Genomic DNA, 21,706 nt, shown 5'->3' with positions numbered 1-21,706 from the left:
TGGCGAAATGGCACGTTGAGCTGGCCGTTGAAAGAAAAGCATAAATCGGCCCACACGATGAGCGAGTGGGCAGTCGTACAGAGTATTTGCAGCCGTTCAGTAGTCAACGCAACATAAAAGATCGAAGCAACAACGGACTTTTAGTGGATCACTAAACCGAACAAGAAGATCACCAAACGCAAGTGAGCTGGTCCAGACAAACCAACTTAACAAACAAACATACATACATAAATATGTGTCTACATTAATTTTGCGTAGTGCCTTCGGAGCATTTAATATACAAGCTAATATACTTATAAATATATACAAATAAATATCTACTGATTTGTGTTCTATCAGAGTGAAAACTCATTTGACGTCGAGACGCCGTAAAAGTGTCTATTTTTGTTAAAAGGAAAATTTCTGCAAGTAAAAAATCGCTAAGGTCGCAGAAAATATTACTGTATTGAGTTAAAATATTTTCGCTGAGTGGAAAACATTCGCGGAAAATTTATTATTTGATTTCAAGAGTCACATTCATGCTTTGTCTACGTCAACAGACAAATTATGCAAATTTGCGAAAGGACAGCCACGAAAAATAATAAAATAGGTACAATTTAGATCGTATAATTGTGATTATAAAATTCAAAAATTGCGTGAAATATCATTCGTTTTATTAGTTAAATATTGGATCAAATAAATATTTGATAGTGATAGTGCTTTTGTTTGCGCCCCTTGTATGGTCAGAGTTATGAAAGTGTCACCGTATACACTGCAGCCGCCACCCTATCGAAACAAACGAAACCCGGAATATCTATTCGACGCATCTAAAAGTTGTCATAAAAAATTCGAGATCGTCGCACTGGAGAAGGATTGCAATCTCAAGTCGAAATTAAAAAAGTTACAAATATATTTTATGTTTAATAATTTATGTAAACGCAAATCCATAGATTTCGAACAACACTTGACAAAATTATTAACACTTAAAACACAAAAGACTTCATTGATCATTAATGAAAGAAGTTTCGTGAGTGTTGGTAAATCGATCAAGTTAATTGTTGGTTGAAAAACTTAGAGTCTCAGTGTAGCTGAACGGGACAAGTACAGTGATATTGGCGTAGATATTCGACCTACTCCTATTTTCTATTGTATATGCTCCAATATCTTAATAAGGTGAGTGGTTTTTATGAAAAATTTTGGTAGTTAAAAATAATAAGTTGCTTAAACTATGGTAAGAATTGTTATTGCATAAAATCTTTCAACTATGAGAGTAATGAGTAATGAGAACCATGAGAATTTTGTAACTAGTTTTCGCTTGGCGTTTATACCTAATTTCACACTAGTTAGAATACCTATGTTATTTAAGCCCAGTGGACTGCAGGTTAAATACATTTCAATTTCTCAAATACCTGCTGCTATTTTCACTGATGGCAATATCTATCGAACCCAGTGGGGTTTTTTAATTCATAATAATTTATTTATTAAAGAGATAGTGTTAAAAAATCATAATATATTTATTAATATATATAACTTTTGTACTATAATTAAATTTTAGTGTAAGTTTCGATATGCTTAAATGCCAATTGTTGTGTTAAAGTTTTGCGAGTTTTAAGTAAAATTGTTGGATGATTGAAATAAGGTAATTTTTATAACGCTCATATTAAAACTAAACGAGTAAGGAAGATCTATGTTCGGATGTAACCGAACGTTTTATACTCTCGCAACTCTTAAGAATTGATACTCCTTGATCAACTTTGAACACATAGCTAGCGAGGTCGACTCTAGTATTGCTGCTCTGCTGTCGGAGTGGATGCTCGCCTTTTTGAAAGTGGCTTTACTTCGTAACAGTGTATTCTTAAAAGCAGCCTGAAAAACATAATAGTGGTCCCGTAGCCTAAAACTAACCTTGATGGAAGACTCCTTATAAAGAACTCCGTCATCCAATCTTCCTTCCAGCTTCGAGCCATACGTGCATACATATATTACTTGTCTACATAAGTATATGCGAGCAGAAAAAGAGTAGCCTTTGCGACGCAGTTTTGCAAATTTTTCAGGAATTTTAAGGAGGAGAGAATTCCAGCGTGTCTTCGTGCCCTCAGCCTTAGAGCGACCTTCGCCGACAATGTCCACGGACGCTAAGTGTAAAATGGAATTAAGTGATATTGTTGGTGTAGTCCGCAATGCACCAGTGAAGCCGATAAGAGCCATTTTATGGACACGTTCAAGCATCCTAGCCTTTTCGAACGCTCGCCTAGTTATTTCACCTTAGAAACAAGTTGAAGACAGTAGCCTCCAAAGAAGGAACGCCTGGGGTTTTATACCTCTTGGTAAATAAAAGCATTTCAGTTTTAGTTGGTTGGCGGTAGTTAGAAATTGTCCTTTTACCATAAGAGCAATGGCTTCACCAACTCTTTGCTCAAGTTCTTCCAGAAGATCATTTATTATTCGTTGGGACGTATACGTGGTTATGCATTGGTTTATTGATACAAAAATTAAAAGGAAATTATTATACACCTCTATTTTTATACAGCTCAATTTGGTTCCTATGTTGCCGGGGGAATCACTTTATACAGTTTACTTAAATTTTAAATTATTTATTTAATTTTTTGATATCAAAGATAGTTGAAATAATGGTAGCCATGTCTAATCGTACCGTAGGACTGGATATTGATCAAAAGTGAGTAATGAAAATTGAAGGTGTAGGAGTCTTGAGAGTGAAACTGAATACGTTGAGGAAGGCCGCAATGTGTGATAAACACAACAAGCCAGATCCGATTACATCGCGACAATTCATTGTCATTCCACACTGACAATTTGGAATTTTTATTTCCCACAATTACAATTACCATTAAAATAGTTTTCACTTTTAAACGAAAACCAATAATTAAATTTGCTTATACAATATGTGCATATATAGTATGTATGTATACATATGTAAGTGGGATCAAATTCATAAATATGCCTTTAAAAAAGTGCATTCATAAATAATTTGTGTGTTTAAATCTTTTACAGGTTTACTTCAAACTATAATCTGCTCTATCGCTAGCCTAAACAAGAGTAAATTGCAATTCTAACATTCGAAAATGTTGCTTTTTCTATTTTGATAATTTGTATGCCCATATTTTAACCTTTTCCTGCATATATTTGTCTTCTCTGTTTATTGTCATTACAATAAACTTTTTTTATACAGCTCAATTTTATTTATTGTCATTACAATAAACTAATTTTAATACAAATAATACAGTGCACAACTTTATCAATTTGCAGAAATTTTTGTTTTCCTGATTTAGACTTATTCCACTAAGAAAGCAAAACTCAAAATGGTTGCTATCTCTATATTTAATTGGGGTGGTAAATCGTGCCTTAGTCATTTATAAATAATTTTACTCAGAAATTAGGTGTATAAAATAAATCAGTTTGATAGATTAAACAAAGATATAATAATATAAGTTTGCAAGCGATCTGATAAGGAAAATTTTCCAAATTATCTGCCTTTTCTAAGCTTATATCTGTTCAGGATATAAAAAAGTAATTTGTCTAACTTGACTATTTCGCCGGGCCGAGCCGGCATGAGCCATTCATTGAAATATGCAAACTATGAAAACTTAGGACAGATGTGCTAATGGTGAAGTTAAGGTGAGCGTATGAAATATCAGTAAGCGAGTGTCTGCTCATCGGAAAGTGGATAAACAAAATATATTTTAATGTTGCTAATTTATGCGAATTTGTCGTTGATATTGAAACTGCCAAAATGTATGCGGCTGTTTTAAACCGTTTTCAAGGATTTTCCACACAGATGCTGAATAAAAATCAGCACTGCACGCTTACTGAAGCGGCATTGCTGAGGCAACGAGATAACCTGTTGTTTTACACTAATGCCAATTGCTGATAACCACACCGAAGCATACAGGCAGACGTACTATTGTATATGTATGTTACCCATAGACGGCAGGTATACGTATACACAAATAAAACCGGTTACTGTTATCACTTTATCAAATCTGCCGAGTTTGTCTTTTTGTATATTAATATGTTTAAACTAATATAATACTGCGTTTTTTAAGTAAAATAATTGTTCAGATTCTTTAAAATTGGCATTATTAATCAATATCTCAGATCTAACACCTTTAGATATGCAGGGAAAATAGCGGAAATATAAACAAAGTACCTAAGTTTTGACGAGAATTATTTTCTAAATACATACATATGTATACTTTATATGCCATAAGAGACTGGGATCCGGGGATTATTCAAATTAGAATCTTTTTTATAATATTATATAATAAACACCAATAATGTGATGTTTGAAAGAGTTATCATACAATAGCCTGCTGAGGAACTTTCACGGCCATCAACAAATTAATCAATTAGTTAGCAAAAATGTTATGCAGTTTTTAATATGCTTTCTTGGTTGGCTACATCTAATGTAAAATAACCTCAAAACTAATTTGATGTTCGTTTGAATTCGGCATTAGTGTTTATTTATTTATATTTATCCATAGTTTCTACAAATTTTCCGGATCAATCTTTACTTCAAGTATGTACAGTTGGTTTAACAAGAAAGCAACCGACTTAAAAAAGTCTAAATTATAAAATTATTTTTATTTATTCAATGCTCAAATATATTAGTAGGCGTCCAGTCACTACCATTTTTTATAACTTCATTACAACGGGAATACATGCTAACGACTAATTTTTCAGCACATGACTATGTTAAATTTCGCCATATTTACCGTTTTAATTGGTTTATTGATCGCAACTTTTTCATAAGTGCCCGAACATTTCTGATCGGTTTCGCATCTAACCACTGTGAGGGCCAATCTAATAAAGCTATAATTTTTTCTTCTTCCCATCTGCTACACAAGCGACTCCGATGTTTGAGTCATTGAAGAAACCAATACCGCATTCCTACCTCAAATCACGTATCTGATGTTGGCGGAAGTCCACGACGGTATATCGTTCTCATGAAGTTGGCATCCAAATATTTCCTGAATATGATTAGTTTACCAAGTCCTTGTCTTGTGAAGTATCCTTAAACCTGATCAGTAGAGTAGCTTACCACTTTTAGTGGACCAAGCATGCTTAATTGTGTTCGTCATTCAATACGAGAACTTGTCTGTGAAGAATCTTGGTTTGGTGCTCTCAAGGATATGGTTGGGTTAGCTTGTAAAATGTTCCTTATAACCAAATCGTCGCGTTCTGAGGTAGCTCTATAAATGCCGCTACTTGCCAAGTCATCCACATTTTTGTGCACCAAAAAGTGTTTAAGTGAAATTTTAGTAGCAAGAGGTACCTGAGGGCGAAAAATTCTGAAAAGTGGGAGTGGCGCCGCCCTCTAATAAGTTTAATGTATGTATATATTTCTCAAGCCACTAAAGCTACAACAAACAAATTTGCCCATCACAAATATTATAAGAACTCCTACCGACAGTGTGAAAGTGGTTGAAATCGGAAGATAACCCCGCTAACCACTCATACATACATACAACTCATAAATACAAAAATTGTATTTAAATCATATGTAAGTATTTGTTCAAAATTTATGTTTGTAGGAATCAATTGAATATATGCGTACAATTTTAAACAGATTCTTCCTCAAAAATAAAACTATTGCTAAGTATTTGGAATAGTAGGAAATAACTACAACCAAATACGCTAAGTAATCAATCGTTGAGTATGTTTTATACGTGCATCCCAAAAGACTGATATTATAACCTTTCCAGCTGACTTTTTCGTCTTTCCACGCCTGAGAACCGGTTCATCATGTGCAGTCCACTAGAATGACAGTTGATTGGACTTCAGTGGGAAATAATGGAGTTATATTTCTATTGTCACACACCGACGCAAAAATTCGGTTTTATTACGATTAAAGAAGACTCAATCACTTCTCAGAATCAGTTATTCGTTGTTTTTGTTGGATTATGAACTTGCAAGGCACCCACTTTGAACAGAGCTTTCGCCTCTTTAAGCTTAGCAAATATCTTTTCATCGGTGGATTTCCCTGAGCCCAAATTCAACAGTATTTTCCCCCAGAAAGCAATGCTTTATTAACACTAGAAAACTAACACAAGTTGCTTCATAAAAATGCTATATCTCATTAACTAATAGTTATAATCCAACTAATAGAAATCAAATAGATGGTAGTAGTAGCATTATCTATGTATCAGCCACAGTGAAGCGTGGACGGGTCCTCTAGTACCTAATATAAAGATTTTCGAACTTCCGAATCGCTATCATTAATACTTCTCGAGATATTCGGCTTTTTAAGTAAGGTTTTATAGAATTTTTATGGATGGTATGTATTAAAAAATCTAGGAAAATTGCATACAGCCTTACTTAAAAAGCTGAATATCTCGAGAAGTATTAATGATAGCGATTTTGACCATGGACCTTTTTTATAGCAAATAAAATTTGTCATTTGAATTTTTACTATAACTCTTGTCATTTACGAGGTAAATACCAAAAAATGCGAATTTCATGGAAAATCAGGTTATAGCCCCGTACTACCTCGCCGGTGTGAGTTACGACTTCATTGCACTGGGCACTTTTGTAGAGTGAACAATGCTGAGAAATATGCGTCTAAAGTCAAAGCGATGTAGTGTATTTTCGATGGAAAATTTTGACAGGCCTTGGTCCAGTTTTTAATGTTAAAATGAAGGGCTAAAATTTTTAGGGAATTTTTTTTAGGGTATTTCCAAGAGAATTTCGCGACTGAAAAAAATTAATTGTTCGAAAAAACAAAAACACCCTAATGTACTTGTATGTATATACAATTAATTGGATTCCGATCCCCTGGTTGACGAATTACATCTTAAGGTATTTCCCTGGCTTTGATTCATGCAAGTGGCAGAGTATAAAATGTTCGTTTACACCCGAAATTAAGCCTTCCTTCCTTTTTTAAATTATTTCATGTGAAAAAGCCGATTTTTTTCTTGTTGGACACAATGTATGAAGAACTTTTTAAATAATGTTAACAAGTGTAAACTAATCTGTTTAAAGGGCTATACAAGTGTGACACTTTCAAAAAAAAGAAAAGTTTTTTAGATATACATAAGTGAAATTAAAACTGAGTATTGTTGAATTTATTTAGTGTACAATGACGTAAGATCTTTCTGATTGGTTGAAAATTGTCAATTTGGCATTAAAAAAACGAACATTTTTTACCTTAAAAAAAAACGCTTTTTTTTTAAATTACGTCATTTTGTTAATTTTTTTGATATTTTTCAAAGATTGTAGGTCATTGTATAGGAAATATCTTTATGTTTAAAAAACTTTTCAAATATGTAAAATAAAAAATATCACGTTAAAAGATTTTTGAAATATTCAATTGCGTACTTTCTCTTAAAAAAGTTCACGAAAATCGCCTAATTTTTCATGCGTTATACTGGTATAGCCCCTTAAAGATATGTTTTATTATGTATTGTACTATAGTTTAAGTGACTATGAGCCTTTGTGTCTAAATTTAAGAGCAATCGGTCAAATAGTTTTGCTTTACGTAGATACATATGTAAGCATAAGTGTCATCATTACGCCAAATAGACTGGTGGATTCTTTTTTCGAGAAAGTGAAATACACGGGTTACCTTTTACATTTCGGAGTCAGAGAACAAAAACAAATATTAATCATCGAAAATCGCTTTATTGTTATTTAAAATATTCTCCTTTACGATCTGTGCACTTTTGTTTGCTTTTGTTTGATGTATCTAGGAAACATTCGTTCTGAATGCATCAACCGCCTCTTTAGGTGAAAAACGGGAATAAAAGATTTAATTCGGTGCCTACTCACGACTTAACGGTGGACATCTTATCAAATCGATGCTTTGCCTGCTTAAAAATGCAGTTGTATCAACCGAGTTCGAATTGTCGCGATGAAGAGTAATCTGCCTTTAACGATTGGTTTTCCCAATTTCTTGAAAGACAGCCGACAAACAAATATTCACCTATTATAGAAACCCATTTCTAATCATCTTGTTGACTTCTGCTTATAGCCCTGACAGACGAGCAAAATTAATGCGCCTTAAGAGTGAAATTGAAAGCAATAATTGACTGTAATGCGGAAAAAGTGTGCGAAAAAGTTAAGAATATTGGAAAAATGGATAGCAAACTGTGCGTTGTTTATTTTCTGCCATTTAAAAATATTAAAATTTGTTTTTGTTAATATACTTGTACATAATTTAATTAGCAATATAAAACTGATTACCTCTGATGCTGTAAACGCAAAGGAGGCAGCAGACTAAAAGCGACATCTGTCAAAAAATAGCAAAAATCGGCCATTTTTGAGCAGTGTTGCTTACTCAAATTTGGTAAATTCAGCTAAATGCACGAAATTCTTGTGCATTAACATGGGTCAAATGCACAAGTAAATGTAAATTAAGTCCGCTAATGCATATTAGCGCTGTCGTCTGTCAGGGCTATTACTCTCATGCGCATAAATCCACGACTTATCACCTGTCACAATGTTATAGACGTGTTTCGAATCACCGCTACCGCAACAAATTGTGTGGGATCCCACATGAAAACATTTTTTCTACAATGAAATATTTATGCATTATTGAATGTATGCTGGTCCCATTAATGGCTTTAGTTACCTCAATCTCACGATAGATCACATCACAATATTCCGAAACAATATTCCGAAACGGCAACTGATTTTAGACGACCTACACAAAATTCTTCTTGGAGTAATCTACGATCTTGCTTTAATTCACTATACCTGTTGCTGAGTTAGACCACACCGGAAGTTGTGAAAAATAATCTCGCGATATTGTTCGGGACTCAATTATATTCTTTGGCCGAGATGAACTTTTTAAGTCACTGTAAAGAACACAAAAATAGCTTGGATGTCAAAACGTTCTGAGTATGTACAATATCAAAATGTCAAACGATAAAATTCTGAGTTTTTAGGTTGCAACGCTATAGTTGCCAGATCCTGAAATATAAAAGCCAATCTGCGTACTACTTATAGATTTGTTGTATTATAACTGATGGAAGCTAGACATTCAATTTGAACAGCAAGTTGATCTCTATTCATCAAGCAACGCCCATACCGGCACTTCTTGATCGCCTTTCAGTGTTGTGAATGAAAATAAATGCGTCGCTCTTGTCACTATTATATACATATATATTAGGGTGGGTCAAAATCGATTTTTTTCTCTTACTTGAATTGCTTGTTATTGATGTGTATAAGAACCTATTTTTCAAAGTACCTAATGTTGGTCGCCGACTTTAAAACCACAATTTTGAGAAAAACACGTTTAAAGTTTGGCCTTGTACTCCCAAGCACTCTGAAACGCCTTATCAAGTTTGCGTTTAACTTCGAAAATATCCACCGGAACGATATGAAATTTTCTGTATTTATTCTTAAATATATATACATTCAGAAAATAACATAAAAAAATGAATTTTTGAAAATTCAAACTGTATATACCCTTTTTATGAAATTTTCTAATTTTTTGGACCCACCCTAATATACATATGTATACATATATTTCTTTTTCATTTCAAACGTCGGTTGGTCGGTCATCAATAGTACAAGTATACTATTTTATTAACCCCAATTAAATCCATCACACGTCTACAGGCGTGCAAACGCACCGTATATATGTATGTACATTTGTATGTCCATAAATAACTTCCCCACTTTGTTGTTGCTCCTATATTAATGAATGCTTTTGCAAACCTCTTTATTCTTTGCTTAATTCACTGATAAGACAATAATAATTACATTATATTGAAGTACAAGTTTGTATGTCTGTAAATGACTTTTGCGAATTGTTTGCCGATTTATTTAATCTATTATTTACCATGTTTATATGAATTTAATTAAATGCAAAACAAATAAAGTTTTTGAGAAGCATTTTGATTTATAAAGACTCGGAGTTTGCTTCACACCTACAGGTACATAAAAACACTCCAGTATTTTACATGTAAATGAATGTATATATGAACAAAGATTGAATAGTACATACATATGAATAAATTTGCATAGGTGCAGATTGAGGTCAGAACAGTGAGTACTATGCATTTGAATGTTCATTGAGTACACAATCGCCTAAGTTGATACTTACGCCTTGGATTCGATTGATCGTCTGCAGACTGTTCGTTCGTTCGATTGATATCCACAGCGTTGCCACTTGAGAAAATCTTTGCGTACGAAAATGTCTACCAAAAATGCTGCAAAACTACCAATTTATTTATCATCTTTATCATTAAAATAAAACTACAGTATTTAATTTTGCATTAAGCCTCTTTTTATTTCATTTGGTGTTTGGAGTTGAAAAAATGAGGAAATATCCCAACGTGGTTGTCATTCTTGACTATATTTTAGTTAGTATGAAACGCAAGTACTACATGTTTTGTTAAGCAAACAAATCTTAAGATTAACTTTCATTTTAAATACAGTTGATAAAAAATATTGCCTACCAACCAAACCATCACCCGACCAAAACGGCAATGCCGATGATCAGTTACATTTCTACGCACGTTTCCGGTTTTTTTTCTGTTGTTTATCGTGTGTAAGCATATGTATATGTATGTTTGAGTATATGTACATTAACTTAGCTTTCACAAACTCAAACATTTGTGTACATGTCCAACACGTTCCATTGACATCTATTGAGTGCCAGTGATCTCGATCAACTTCATTTTATGATTATCTTAAGTCACTTGAATTTCTTGATGTTTTCATTTGTAAGAGTCTTTTACAGCGATTTTTGACATCCACTGGATTCATAGCCTTTAGTGCTCATATAACCGGTATTGTATTCAGCAAACCCTCGACGAATGATTGTTTTGCATGGACCAAATAACATTTATAAGGTGAATTGACATAAGTAATGGCTAATTATACCCTGAACAGGGTATATTAAGTTTGTCACGAAGTTTGTAACACCCATAAGGAATCGTCGGAGACCCTATAAAGTATATATATATAAATGATCAGTATGTCGAGCTGAGTCGATTTAGCCATGTCCGTCTGTCTGTCCGTCTGTCCGTCTGTCTGTCTGTATATATACGAACTAGTCCCTCAGTTTTTAAGATATCGTTTTGAAATTTTGCAAACGTCATTTTCTCTTCAAGAAGCTGCTCATTTGTCGAAACGGCCGATATCGGACCACTATAACATATAGCTGCCATACAAACTGAACGATCGGAATCAAATGCTTGTATGGAAAACTTTCACATTTGACAAGATATAATAACGAAATTTGGTATATGATATTTTCTAAGGTGATAATGTAATCTCCGAAGAAATTGTTCAGATCGGGTAACTATCGCATATAGCTGCCACACAAACTGAACGATCGGAATCAAATGCTTGTATGGAAAACTTTCACATTTGACAAGATATATTCACGAAATTTGGTATATGTTATTTTCTAAAGCAACAATATAATCTCCGAAGAAATTGATCAGATCGGTTAACTATAGCATATAGCTTCCATACAAATTGAACACATAGTTGCTAATAGAAATGCACCTGTGAAGGGTATTTAGCTTCGGTGCAACCGAAGTTAACGTTTTTTCTTGTTTTAATCAAATATTACTATATATACATATGTACATATGTATATCACGTCCTACCTACACAAATACTGGAATTCTGTACTGTGATACAGTCACAAGTCTCCAAATTTGAGATTTTAAATTAGAGAAAATTTTTGTAACTTGAAACGATTTTGCAATTCAGTACGTAATAATAAAAAAAACTCTCAATCTAAAACGAACAGGCCTAATCAGCTGTTACATTTCGTTATTAAAGAATACTATAAACTTGAATGAAAATAAATATGTATGTATGTCGATAACAAATATTAAATTTTCTATATAACAGTCAAAAAGCATAATTCCACATAAAAAGTAAAACAAGTAAAGAAGGGCTAATTTCGGGTGCAACCGAACATTTTATACTCTTGCAACTTACAAGAATCTAAGCCATGGAAATACCTTAACGTCAACCAGAGGACCGAAATACAAGCAATTTTATAAATGCATATACTATATACAGCGAACCAATAAAGTTTACATACACCTAGTTCTATTAAATAACGACACGTTTATTTGTTATAAAATGAATAAATTTTTAGTTTTTTTCTATCCATTTCAAAATATGTATATTTAACATTAAATACAGCATATCAAAAACATTTTTGCTTACAGAAATAAAAAAATGAATGCTAAAGCTGAAAATGCGCCTAATTCATATGATTATAAGAGAAGCAATTGTAGTTGTTGTAGCTTAAACGGGTTAGGAGATATCTATATAAACTTTTTACAGGGCGGGGCCACGCCCACTTTTTCGGTTAATGGCGATTTGTGGGCGTGGCAGTGGTCCGATTACGCCCATCTACGAACTTGAAATTGTTTTTGTACTTCACTCAAGGTACAGCTTGCAGGGACGAACGGACGGACGGACAGACAGACAGTCAACCGGATTTCAACTTTTCATTTATATATGAATAGCCCTATATACATTATATCTCGCTTAGTTTTAGGTGATACGTTCAACCGTTAGGTGAACAAAACTATAATATTGTGTAGCAACTGGTTAATATAAATATATGTACATATGTTGACTTTATTTCAGAATAATTACGAAATTTATGTGAAATTGATTTATTTGTAACTCTTTCGTGTTTGAGTACCTAGATGATCTCAGTAATTGAAGTATCAGTATATCCAATACGGCAAACAAAAGTTATTTTTAGTTTTGTGACCTGTTAACTATCAGGTGAAAAATATGAGACAATATTTTGTAACGAATGACTAGAGACTGCAGTCCTGAACACATAGAGCGCGACACGACATGGCACTGTAAATGGCGTCGTGAATCCCTCTACATGAACATTTGTAAGAAGGCAGCGACATAACACAATTTCGTTGTGGCCATACTAATACCTTTCACTTCAATGAAATTTTAATATTTTGTTCATAGTGGAATTTTTGATGCCAAACATAAGTAAATAGGTAAATATTTTTGTTTTAAATTATCAATTGTTATTTTAAATTATATAACAAAGCTATTTTATGCTCTTATTTGTAAAATAACGTCAGGTTTGTTAGAGCTTTGAGTAATTTTAAATTTTACATATAAATGGTATCACTCCTCCCCACTGTCAACTCTACTGTCGTCGGTAAATTTAAGAATATTTTCAAGTTAGCGAGAGCAACAACTGACGGCCTGCAGTCGTGTAAACGTGCAGCTGTCTAAATAACTGTGCCCATAATGTGTATTTTAATATTTGACAGATGTCGCTTGCAGCCTGTCGCGCTTGTTTGTGTGTTGTGAATGTTACAAACTGAGACTTTACCTCAAATGTCTCAAATAGTGACTAGAGACTACTAACAGAATTAAATGTACTCTACATACATATACGAACGGATATATGTATATGTAAGTATTGTATATCAGGAAGGATTTGTGTCAAATATTTTTAATATTCCTAATATATATATATATATATATACATACAACTTACATATAGAGTTGGAGAATATATTTAGATTAAGAATACTTTCTCTGCAATACTCAAGTTGTCGACTTAAATACAATCTAGGAATTAAATGTTTTATCTATCTATATGAAAAACAGATTACTGATTAAATAATATACAAATTTACTCATTCTGTATATTTATATGTATATGTATGTATTAAAGTGTATATACAATATAAGAGTATATATTGTAATCAATCAACAGTTCTAATGAATAACTGATCAAGTTCTCTTGGTTAGCATGTCATCGAACTTGAACCAAATAGCAACACATTTCAATGGGAATCAACAACTAGAGCATACATACATAGATGCATACATGTATACAAATATGCTGAATGTTGCTGATTTATTTGCTATGGCACTAGAAGTGAGCAAACCAATTGTGAATAACTTTTACTGTGCCACATATCGTGATAGAGATCAAACCGATGTGTGAACTAATGTAATATGACTGCAAGAAACTGCTTGTGGGTTCACAAATGCCCTCACATTTTTAGGTCAGTCGTGACGAGCAGTTTGTTTGACAACTGAACGTCACTGTTTTTAGTCTTTCTGTCACCACTGAAAAAATGAACAGTAAAATGACTGTCAATTTTTGTGTATGTACGCCAGAGAAACATTTTTTATGGTAAGCGTTTTAAGGCGAAAAAAGATTTTTTTTTGCGAAATTATTTCTTAAATATGGATTAAGTAATTTTATTCGGACCGTTTGTGCATTATTGAGGCATACTTTTGACAATCTAGGATAATTTTTTCATGTAAAAATATTAAAGCATAAGCTGATAATAGAGCTTCTCCCAGAACGTCTTGAGAAAAAAACACTTTGCGGTGTTCACCATAACTCGGCTGGAAATTATCCGAAAATAAACAAGTAAGGAAGAGCTAAGTTCGGGTGTCACCGAACATTTTATGCTCTTGCATGATAAAGTGATAATCGAGATTTCATTATACGTCATTTACATATTTTTATTCCGCTATCATCATTGGTTCCTAATGTATATACTCGTATTATACAGAAAAGGCATCAGATGGAATTCAAAATAGCGTTATATTGGAAGAAGGCGTGGTTGTGAACCGATTTCACCCATATTTCGTACATGTCATCAGGGTGTTAAGAAAATATTATATACCGAATTTCATTGAAATCGGTCAAGTAGTTCCTGAGATATGGTTTTTGGTCCATAAGTGGGCGAGGCCACGCCCATTTTCAATTAAAAAAAAAAACCTGGGTGCAGCTTCCTTCCAAGGAATACGTGTACCAAGTTTCATCATGATATCTCAATTTTTACTCAAGTTACAGCTTGCACGGACGGACGGACGGACAGACAGACATCCGGAGTTCGACTCTACTCGTCACCCTGATCACTTTGGTATATATAACCCTATATCTGACTCTTTTAGTTTTAGGATTTACTAACAACCGTTATGTGAACAAAACTATAATACTCTCCTTAGCAACATTGTTGCGAGAGTATAAAAACCAAGAAAAATTAGTCAAATTATAACCAAATCCCCATTGTTCTCTGATAATATTTTTTCATTTAAAAATTTTTGGCGGCCATTTAGAGTGAAAACTATTATGGGTGGACAACACCCTTAATGTAAAAACAAAAAAATACTAAACTATGGGGGGATGTATTTTATGTGTCAAAAATATGTACAAAGTTTGAAATGAATCGCTGAAGTAGTTTTGAAATGACAGTGAACACGGACTTTGAAAACGTAGTTTTGAGAAAAACGCGTCTAAAAAACTGACAAAAAAACTTCCCCATATTGTCAAAGGTAAGCTCAATAATGTACAAAAGGTCCGAATTAAATTACTCAATCCGAATTCAAGAATTTTAATAAAATAATTTTTTTTGCCATGAAAACCTATCCAAGGGCAATTCATTTGCTATTTCTTTCTATGTATCATTTTGGTCGACCACTTTTTGCCAATTTTCACTGGCTCTCGTGCAGCCAACTTTACTCCATTAAGAGAGTTTTGCATTAACTGAAACAAGGCTATATGGTGGATGCATCAAAACCCAAGCCAAGCGCTCCTAGTTTTTGCCGAGTCAGCAAAGATGTGTGTGGTCTAGCGTTGTCCTGATGGAAGACAAAGCCTTTTCTGTTGATCAGTTCTGGCCGTTTTTCGATTGCTCTCTTCAATCTCCTCAGTTGTTGACAGTAAAATGTAGAATCAATCGTTCATTTCGTTTTAGCAAAGAATCGAAGATGTTAATTCGTTTTTTTTTTCTATTAAATTTTTCACAGACAATTCATGTAATACCCAAACATCGAGCTTCTTTTTGTAGCCAGCCTTTTTTAAATGGTTCAAAACCCTTTGATGATGAATTTTAAGTTCCCTAGTGATGCTATGGCTGTTTATATCTTTCCATAATTTCATCGACTTTTTCAAAGATATTTCCGAAACGGAAACGAGCAAACCATTGTTAACACGTCTCCGTAAACTTCGCAAATTTAATTGGTTTCATTGGTGGTCCCTTTTTTATACATTTCTTCATTATTTTCAATAATTTTAGAACAGCTGTAACTTTTTTTCAACTTCCCCGCATTTAATTTTTTTTTTTTTTGGTCAAATAACCTTTTTAACACTATATGGTATAATACAATGTGATTGGTTAGCAGTGGAGATATACGACTGCAATGACATCTATTGATGAAATACGAAGAGACTTTTTCGATTACCCAATATTTAATTTTGGTTTGATTTGCTGAACCACCTAAGGAATTTTTTCCAATATTTTAGCTATAATCCATGTTAAATTTCTTGAAGAAGTTATATTATATAGGTAGTGGTCCGATTCGAACAATATATTCAGAAGTTGTAGGATTGTCTCGGCAATCATTTATGCCCAATTAGGTGACGATTTTTTATGAAATAAATATAGTGGTCCAATATCGGCGGCCTCGGTAAATAAGCAGTTTTTTGGGGGTCGTGTGAAAATTTTTCGATATTTCAAAAAGTGGGAGACTATTTCGTGCATTGTATAGATGGATATGGCTAAATGGACTTAGTTCGACATGCTGATCATTTATATACTCTTTTCCCTTTTATATATGAAAAACATAAAAATATATTCTGTTTGGGGAATATACATACATACATATATAATATTTTTTATGGTTTTTTCTTAACACGTATCTATGAAATTTTATTGTTTTTCAAGTTTATGCCATATCATGGTTTTACCTCTATATAGAACTGGTTAAAAAAACTTATTCAACATCTGTAAATTGATACAGTTACATCGTTTTCTTCAAAGAAGTATGGCCCGACAATACACCTTGATGAAACTGCGTGCGACACAGTTGTAAGTGAAGTTCCGTCTCGTGGATTTTTTCTGGATTTGATTCCCTCCATATACGGCAATTTTGCTTGCTTACATTTGCATGGGCCTCATCAGACATAATTTTCAATATTTGTTTGGAAAAATTTTAGGCGAATAGACAAATCTAGAGGGTTTAACCGGCTTGTTATTTGAATTTTGTACGAAAACGATAAGTCATCATGATTTGTCCCTTGTAATGACCGTCTGCTAACTGCAAGTTGTACTCTTGGATTTGCCAGAATTGACGGTGCAACAGTCGCGAATGTTTTTTGAAAACGAACATACGGATCTCGATGTTACGGCCTTCTTGCGATATCTCCAGATTCCGCAAACATTATCAATCTCATAATGGTCCATCTACTCGAGGGCGGCCAAAAACCCATCTGAATTTCTTTTGGACCGAATTGACGCTCTACAAAGCATGGTGAAGCTGCACTATCCAAACCTTCTTTACTGTATCGGACTAAAATCCACATGCACTGTGTATGATATTTACAGGTCTTGGTTTGAATGTCATCATGGTCTAAGTCGGAACAAGTGCTATAATACTCAGCTTGAAATGATAGTATAGACTTCATATTCATACATTAATTGGGTTTGGCCCTTTGGGAGATTCGTGGTGGCTGTGGTTTAAACCCAAATGCAGGCAGGGCCTTTGTCCAATGTGGAGTCGCATTGCGGCCGGGTGTCGGACCCAGAGTACGGCAGAGGTTTTAGGTCGGCATCGAACCCGACCAAGGCGGCTAGGGCGTCCCACCCGAACCAATTGGAACCAAGGTATAAGTGCAGAATGCGCTCATGCTTGATCAACGCATTGTATTGATCTACGTGCTTCTAACAATAGAAAGCACCGTGGAGTTAGGCTTTTGTAGGCAGGAATTCACGTAAAAACGGACTCTGTATGCCAATAATTCATAAACAAAAAATTTAATTATAATCTCAAAATAACTAGCAATGTTATTACGGTTTGTCTTTTTAGCACGATTCGTTCGCCACCCTGTAAAAGTGTTGAAATTTATTGAGCTTACAAAAGAGTCTGGGAACAAGCTTGAAACAAATCGGTAAGCTTTTTTGATAATAAAAATAAAATTTACCAAATTTTTCGAATTAATAAACAACTACATAAGTATATGTATAAACATTTGCAAGTGGTAATTATAAAATTGAGTTCTTATTTAAATGACAGGCTTCAAAATATTGGTTTAGGTGGGTCTGGTGGAGAATAATTTTAAGACCTATTTCTCGAATCGCGTTTTCTAATGACTTTATCCAGCTAACCCAATCATCCGCCGTGTTAAATTGGAATGCTTATACGCACGTGGGTTTATATGTAGACATCGCACACTCACTAGAAAAGAGCCACATCTCATACGCACACCAAATGCAAAACTTTCACTACTCAAAAAATGGTAAATGCTCAGGATCCAGTAATAGTTTTCTGGTTAAGTAAGATAGTGATGACAGTGAAATTTCTTTTATAAGTGTACTCTAAAGTGATATATTTAAACATTTATTTTGAAAATTTTTGAGTTCTGAAGTACTTTTTTGTTATGTGTCCTTGCGCTTGGTGTTTCTTTAGATCATACAATTGATTTAATTTTTCGGTGTTCTGTTATCTCATACAGCTTTTACTTCAAAAGTTTAACAGTACTCAACAAATCTCAAAGAGAAATTTCCGACTGATGTCCTAAGAGATCTCTAGGGTATTTAAGGTGCCCTGATTACGAATTTAAGTATAGAATTGTAAACTTTAGCATTTGCGACATATGACAACCCTCTTCAATCCAATCAGTCAGAGTTTTAGGCTTTGTAATTCTCTTTTAAAACCTTTTCTTACATACGGACAGTCCTCTTATAATTATATATACTGCACTAATGTATGCAATGTATAGTCATAAATACATACATATGTATATACCGATTTCTGGTGCTTTTGGATTCAAATAGTGCGCTTAGAATATGATATTCGCGCATTCGCTTACTTTTGCGTAAGCGATGCGCACTGAATCATTTTCCGCATATGTACTTACATACGTATGCCTATACTGTTAAATTGCCCGCTTCGACTGGAATTCATTCCTCCCAAAAGGGTCTCTTGTTCGTGGTGATAATTAAGACACAAGGTAGCCAAGCTAATTTTATGAACTAAACAGCCGGCTATCAAATAATAGAGATAATGAAACATATTGACTCATTAAAATCAATTTGAATAAAGACTTATATGTAAGCTAATCAATGACTAGATTTAATAATTCTTTGCTTTTATAGTTATAATAAAAACCTTTGTAAATTTTTATTTCCAGGTCGGATTTTAAACCCAAAGATAGGACAAATAAACTCCAAAAATGGTTGGTGTTGCTGCCGGCTCTAACGAGCACAGTATGTCGTCCACGAAGAATCCTATGATAAAGTATATGCTGAAAACACGAGAGAATCATGCACGTAATCAGAAATACGACTACTCCCATGTCTTTCGTCGCAAGACACGTTTCGAAATGTTCCGACTATCCGTCATTGCGATGGCCATTGAGTTCGCCTATGCCGCAGAAACGTCTTTTGTTTCGCCGATATTGTTACAGATTGGCATTGACCACAAACTCATGACTATGGCTTGGGGAGTTTCGCCGATAATCGGTTTTTTTATCTCACCGCTATTAGGTTCGCTAAGTGATCGTTGTACACTTAATTGGGGAAGACGTCGACCGATTATTACTTTCCTGTCGGTGGGTATATTACTTGGCTTGATATTGGTACCATGGGGAAAGGATCTTGGGATATTATTGGGTGATATCGGCTATAATGTAACAATAACCAGCAATTTGAGTGTTGTGAATGAGGGATTAGCGGCTGCCTTGGTATCAAGTGAAGTGGACAGTGCAGAGGGCCCATTACCTTCCAATTTCAAATTTGCTGCAATATTGACAATTTTGGGTATGGTGATGTTAGATTTGGATGCTGACACGTGTCAAACACCGGCTCGTACGTACATGCTGGACGTGTGTATACCCGAGGATCAAGCTCGTGGGCTCACCACCTTTTCACTACTGGCAGGATTCGGTGGTACAATTGGCTACGCTATTGGAGGTATCAATTGGGAGAAAACAAAATTTGGTTTGTACAATTAAATTTTCTTGTACGACTTGTATGTTACTATGAAATACATATATGCTCGTAATAATGGTTGTAGGTGCAGCACTTGGCGGTAATATTCCTACAGTTTTCGGAATGGTTACCGTTATATTCATAATTTGCTACTTTGTCACCATTACAACGTTCCGCGAAATTCCGCTAAACCTGATTGAGCGTGACGAAATGTTGAGACCTCTTTCAGCGTCAGCTATCAAGAAGGAAATCAGTAAAAAGAACAATGCCATATACTACATTAAAGAGGTATGAGTTTGACGTACCTATTATTCAAGCAGTGGTTGTTTAGGCCTTTGCATTAATTATGAGCTTTTCCGATTTAGACTGATGTGCTGGAGTTACAAAATGCTACAGCCCAAAAGAATTACAATACAATGACTCCAATGGGGAGCTATCAGAACGGTATTTCACCATCTAAGGAAATTACAGATAAATCAAACGAGCCATCTCAATCAAATAACACAAATAACAATAGCACTATGGCTATTGAATTAGATGAATGTGTGGATACGCCCATAACTTTGACGAAGTACCTGAAGAGTATTTTTATCATGCCGACTTCAATGCGCATACTCGCTTTAACGAATCTGCTTTGCTGGATGGGTCATGTGACATATTGTTTGTATTTCACGGACTTTGTGGGTGAAGCTGTATTCAATGGTGATCCAACGGTGAGTTCCTGTCTCAATTGATCTGTCGTACATATTTCAAGAGTTTCCTTCATATTTAGGCTTTGCCGGGCACAGAAGCAGCTCAGTTATATGAAGCTGGCGTTCGTTTTGGCTGCTGGGGCATGTCTGTGTATGCTCTATCCTGCTCCATTTACTCAATAGCAGTATCAAAGCTGAGGAAACTGTTAGGGTAAGTCACATATGATTATAATAACTGCTGTAAACAGTGTCACAATATTCCGCTTCTTTGTTTTTTCAGCACTAAGGTTGTCTATATTACTGGTATTGTGTATTATGGCGTCGGTATGCTGATATTGGCCATTTGGCCAACCAAGTGGGGTGTAATTGTATTCAGCACTTCGGCCGGCATATTATACGGCACTATTTTTACAATTCCATACATTTTGGTGGCCAATTATCATGCCAAAGATTGTGTAAGTACTTTACCACTGCTGCTCATAACTAAATTTTAGTCTATTTGTATTTTCTTTGCCCATTTGTAGTTCCGCATGCATAATGGTGAGTCGGTTCCGCTAAAACAGGCGCGTGGTTTGGGCACCGACGTGGCCATCATAAGTAGTATGGTATTTATAGCGCAACTGGTAATCTCGCTGTCCATAGGTCCATTGATTTCCTGGATGCAGACAACGTGTGCCATATTATATGCGTCTACGTTTTTAGCATTTTTCGCAGCAATATCAGCCACTTTTGTCTTATACGTTTAAGGTTCAATATCATTATTTCACAGATTAGATACCAAAAATGACTCATATCCCATGAAATTATTAGGCTTAAAAATGTTTTCTTGTAAATTTATGCGAATTAAATAAATTTGAAAGATTTAAAGTATTTTAATTTATTAATAATATTCTTTAAAGTTAAAAAAAGTTCTTTCAGCATGCTAGACCCTAATGAAAAGTAGGAATCATCAAAGGTCCAAAGATAAAACATTTAGGACCACTGTAGGATAGGAGATGTCTTTATGAAATTTGATTGTTGCAACGATATAATTATCGAATAGATTTTTCAGATCGAGTGACTACAACATAGCTTTCATAAAGAGTGATCTATTTCGAGGTT

General features: G+C 34.3%; 1 protein-coding gene across 6 annotated transcripts; it reads left to right on the top strand.

The window, feature by feature from the left end:
* The first annotated feature begins 50 nt into the window (after positions 1-50).
* On the top strand, positions 51-21,481 carry LOC120771680 (proton-associated sugar transporter A-like). Of its 6 annotated transcripts, XM_040099805.1 has the most exons (9): positions 51-182; positions 930-1,152; positions 17,791-17,872; positions 19,115-19,922; positions 19,999-20,201; positions 20,279-20,626; positions 20,686-20,816; positions 20,886-21,060; positions 21,130-21,481. In XM_040099805.1, the coding sequence occupies exons 4-9, from the start codon at positions 19,157-19,159 to the stop codon at positions 21,349-21,351; spliced, it is 1,845 nt and encodes a 614-aa protein (XP_039955739.1). In that variant the 5' UTR covers positions 51-182; positions 930-1,152; positions 17,791-17,872; positions 19,115-19,156; the 3' UTR covers positions 21,352-21,481. The 6 variants fall into 6 exon arrangements, with proteins under 6 accessions (XP_039955739.1, XP_039955740.1, XP_039955737.1 ...); XM_040099806.1 differs by lacking the exon at positions 930-1,152; XM_040099803.1 differs by having other exon boundaries at positions 51-1,152.
* Positions 21,482-21,706: the final 225 nt, after the last annotated feature.

The sequence above is a fragment of the Bactrocera tryoni genome, chromosome 3, assembly GCF_016617805.1.
Source record: "Bactrocera tryoni isolate S06 chromosome 3, CSIRO_BtryS06_freeze2, whole genome shotgun sequence".
NCBI lineage: Eukaryota > Metazoa > Arthropoda > Insecta > Diptera > Tephritidae > Bactrocera > Bactrocera tryoni.
Note: the sequence above shows the minus strand (reverse complement) of the source record. Positions and strands in the feature narration are given on the sequence as shown.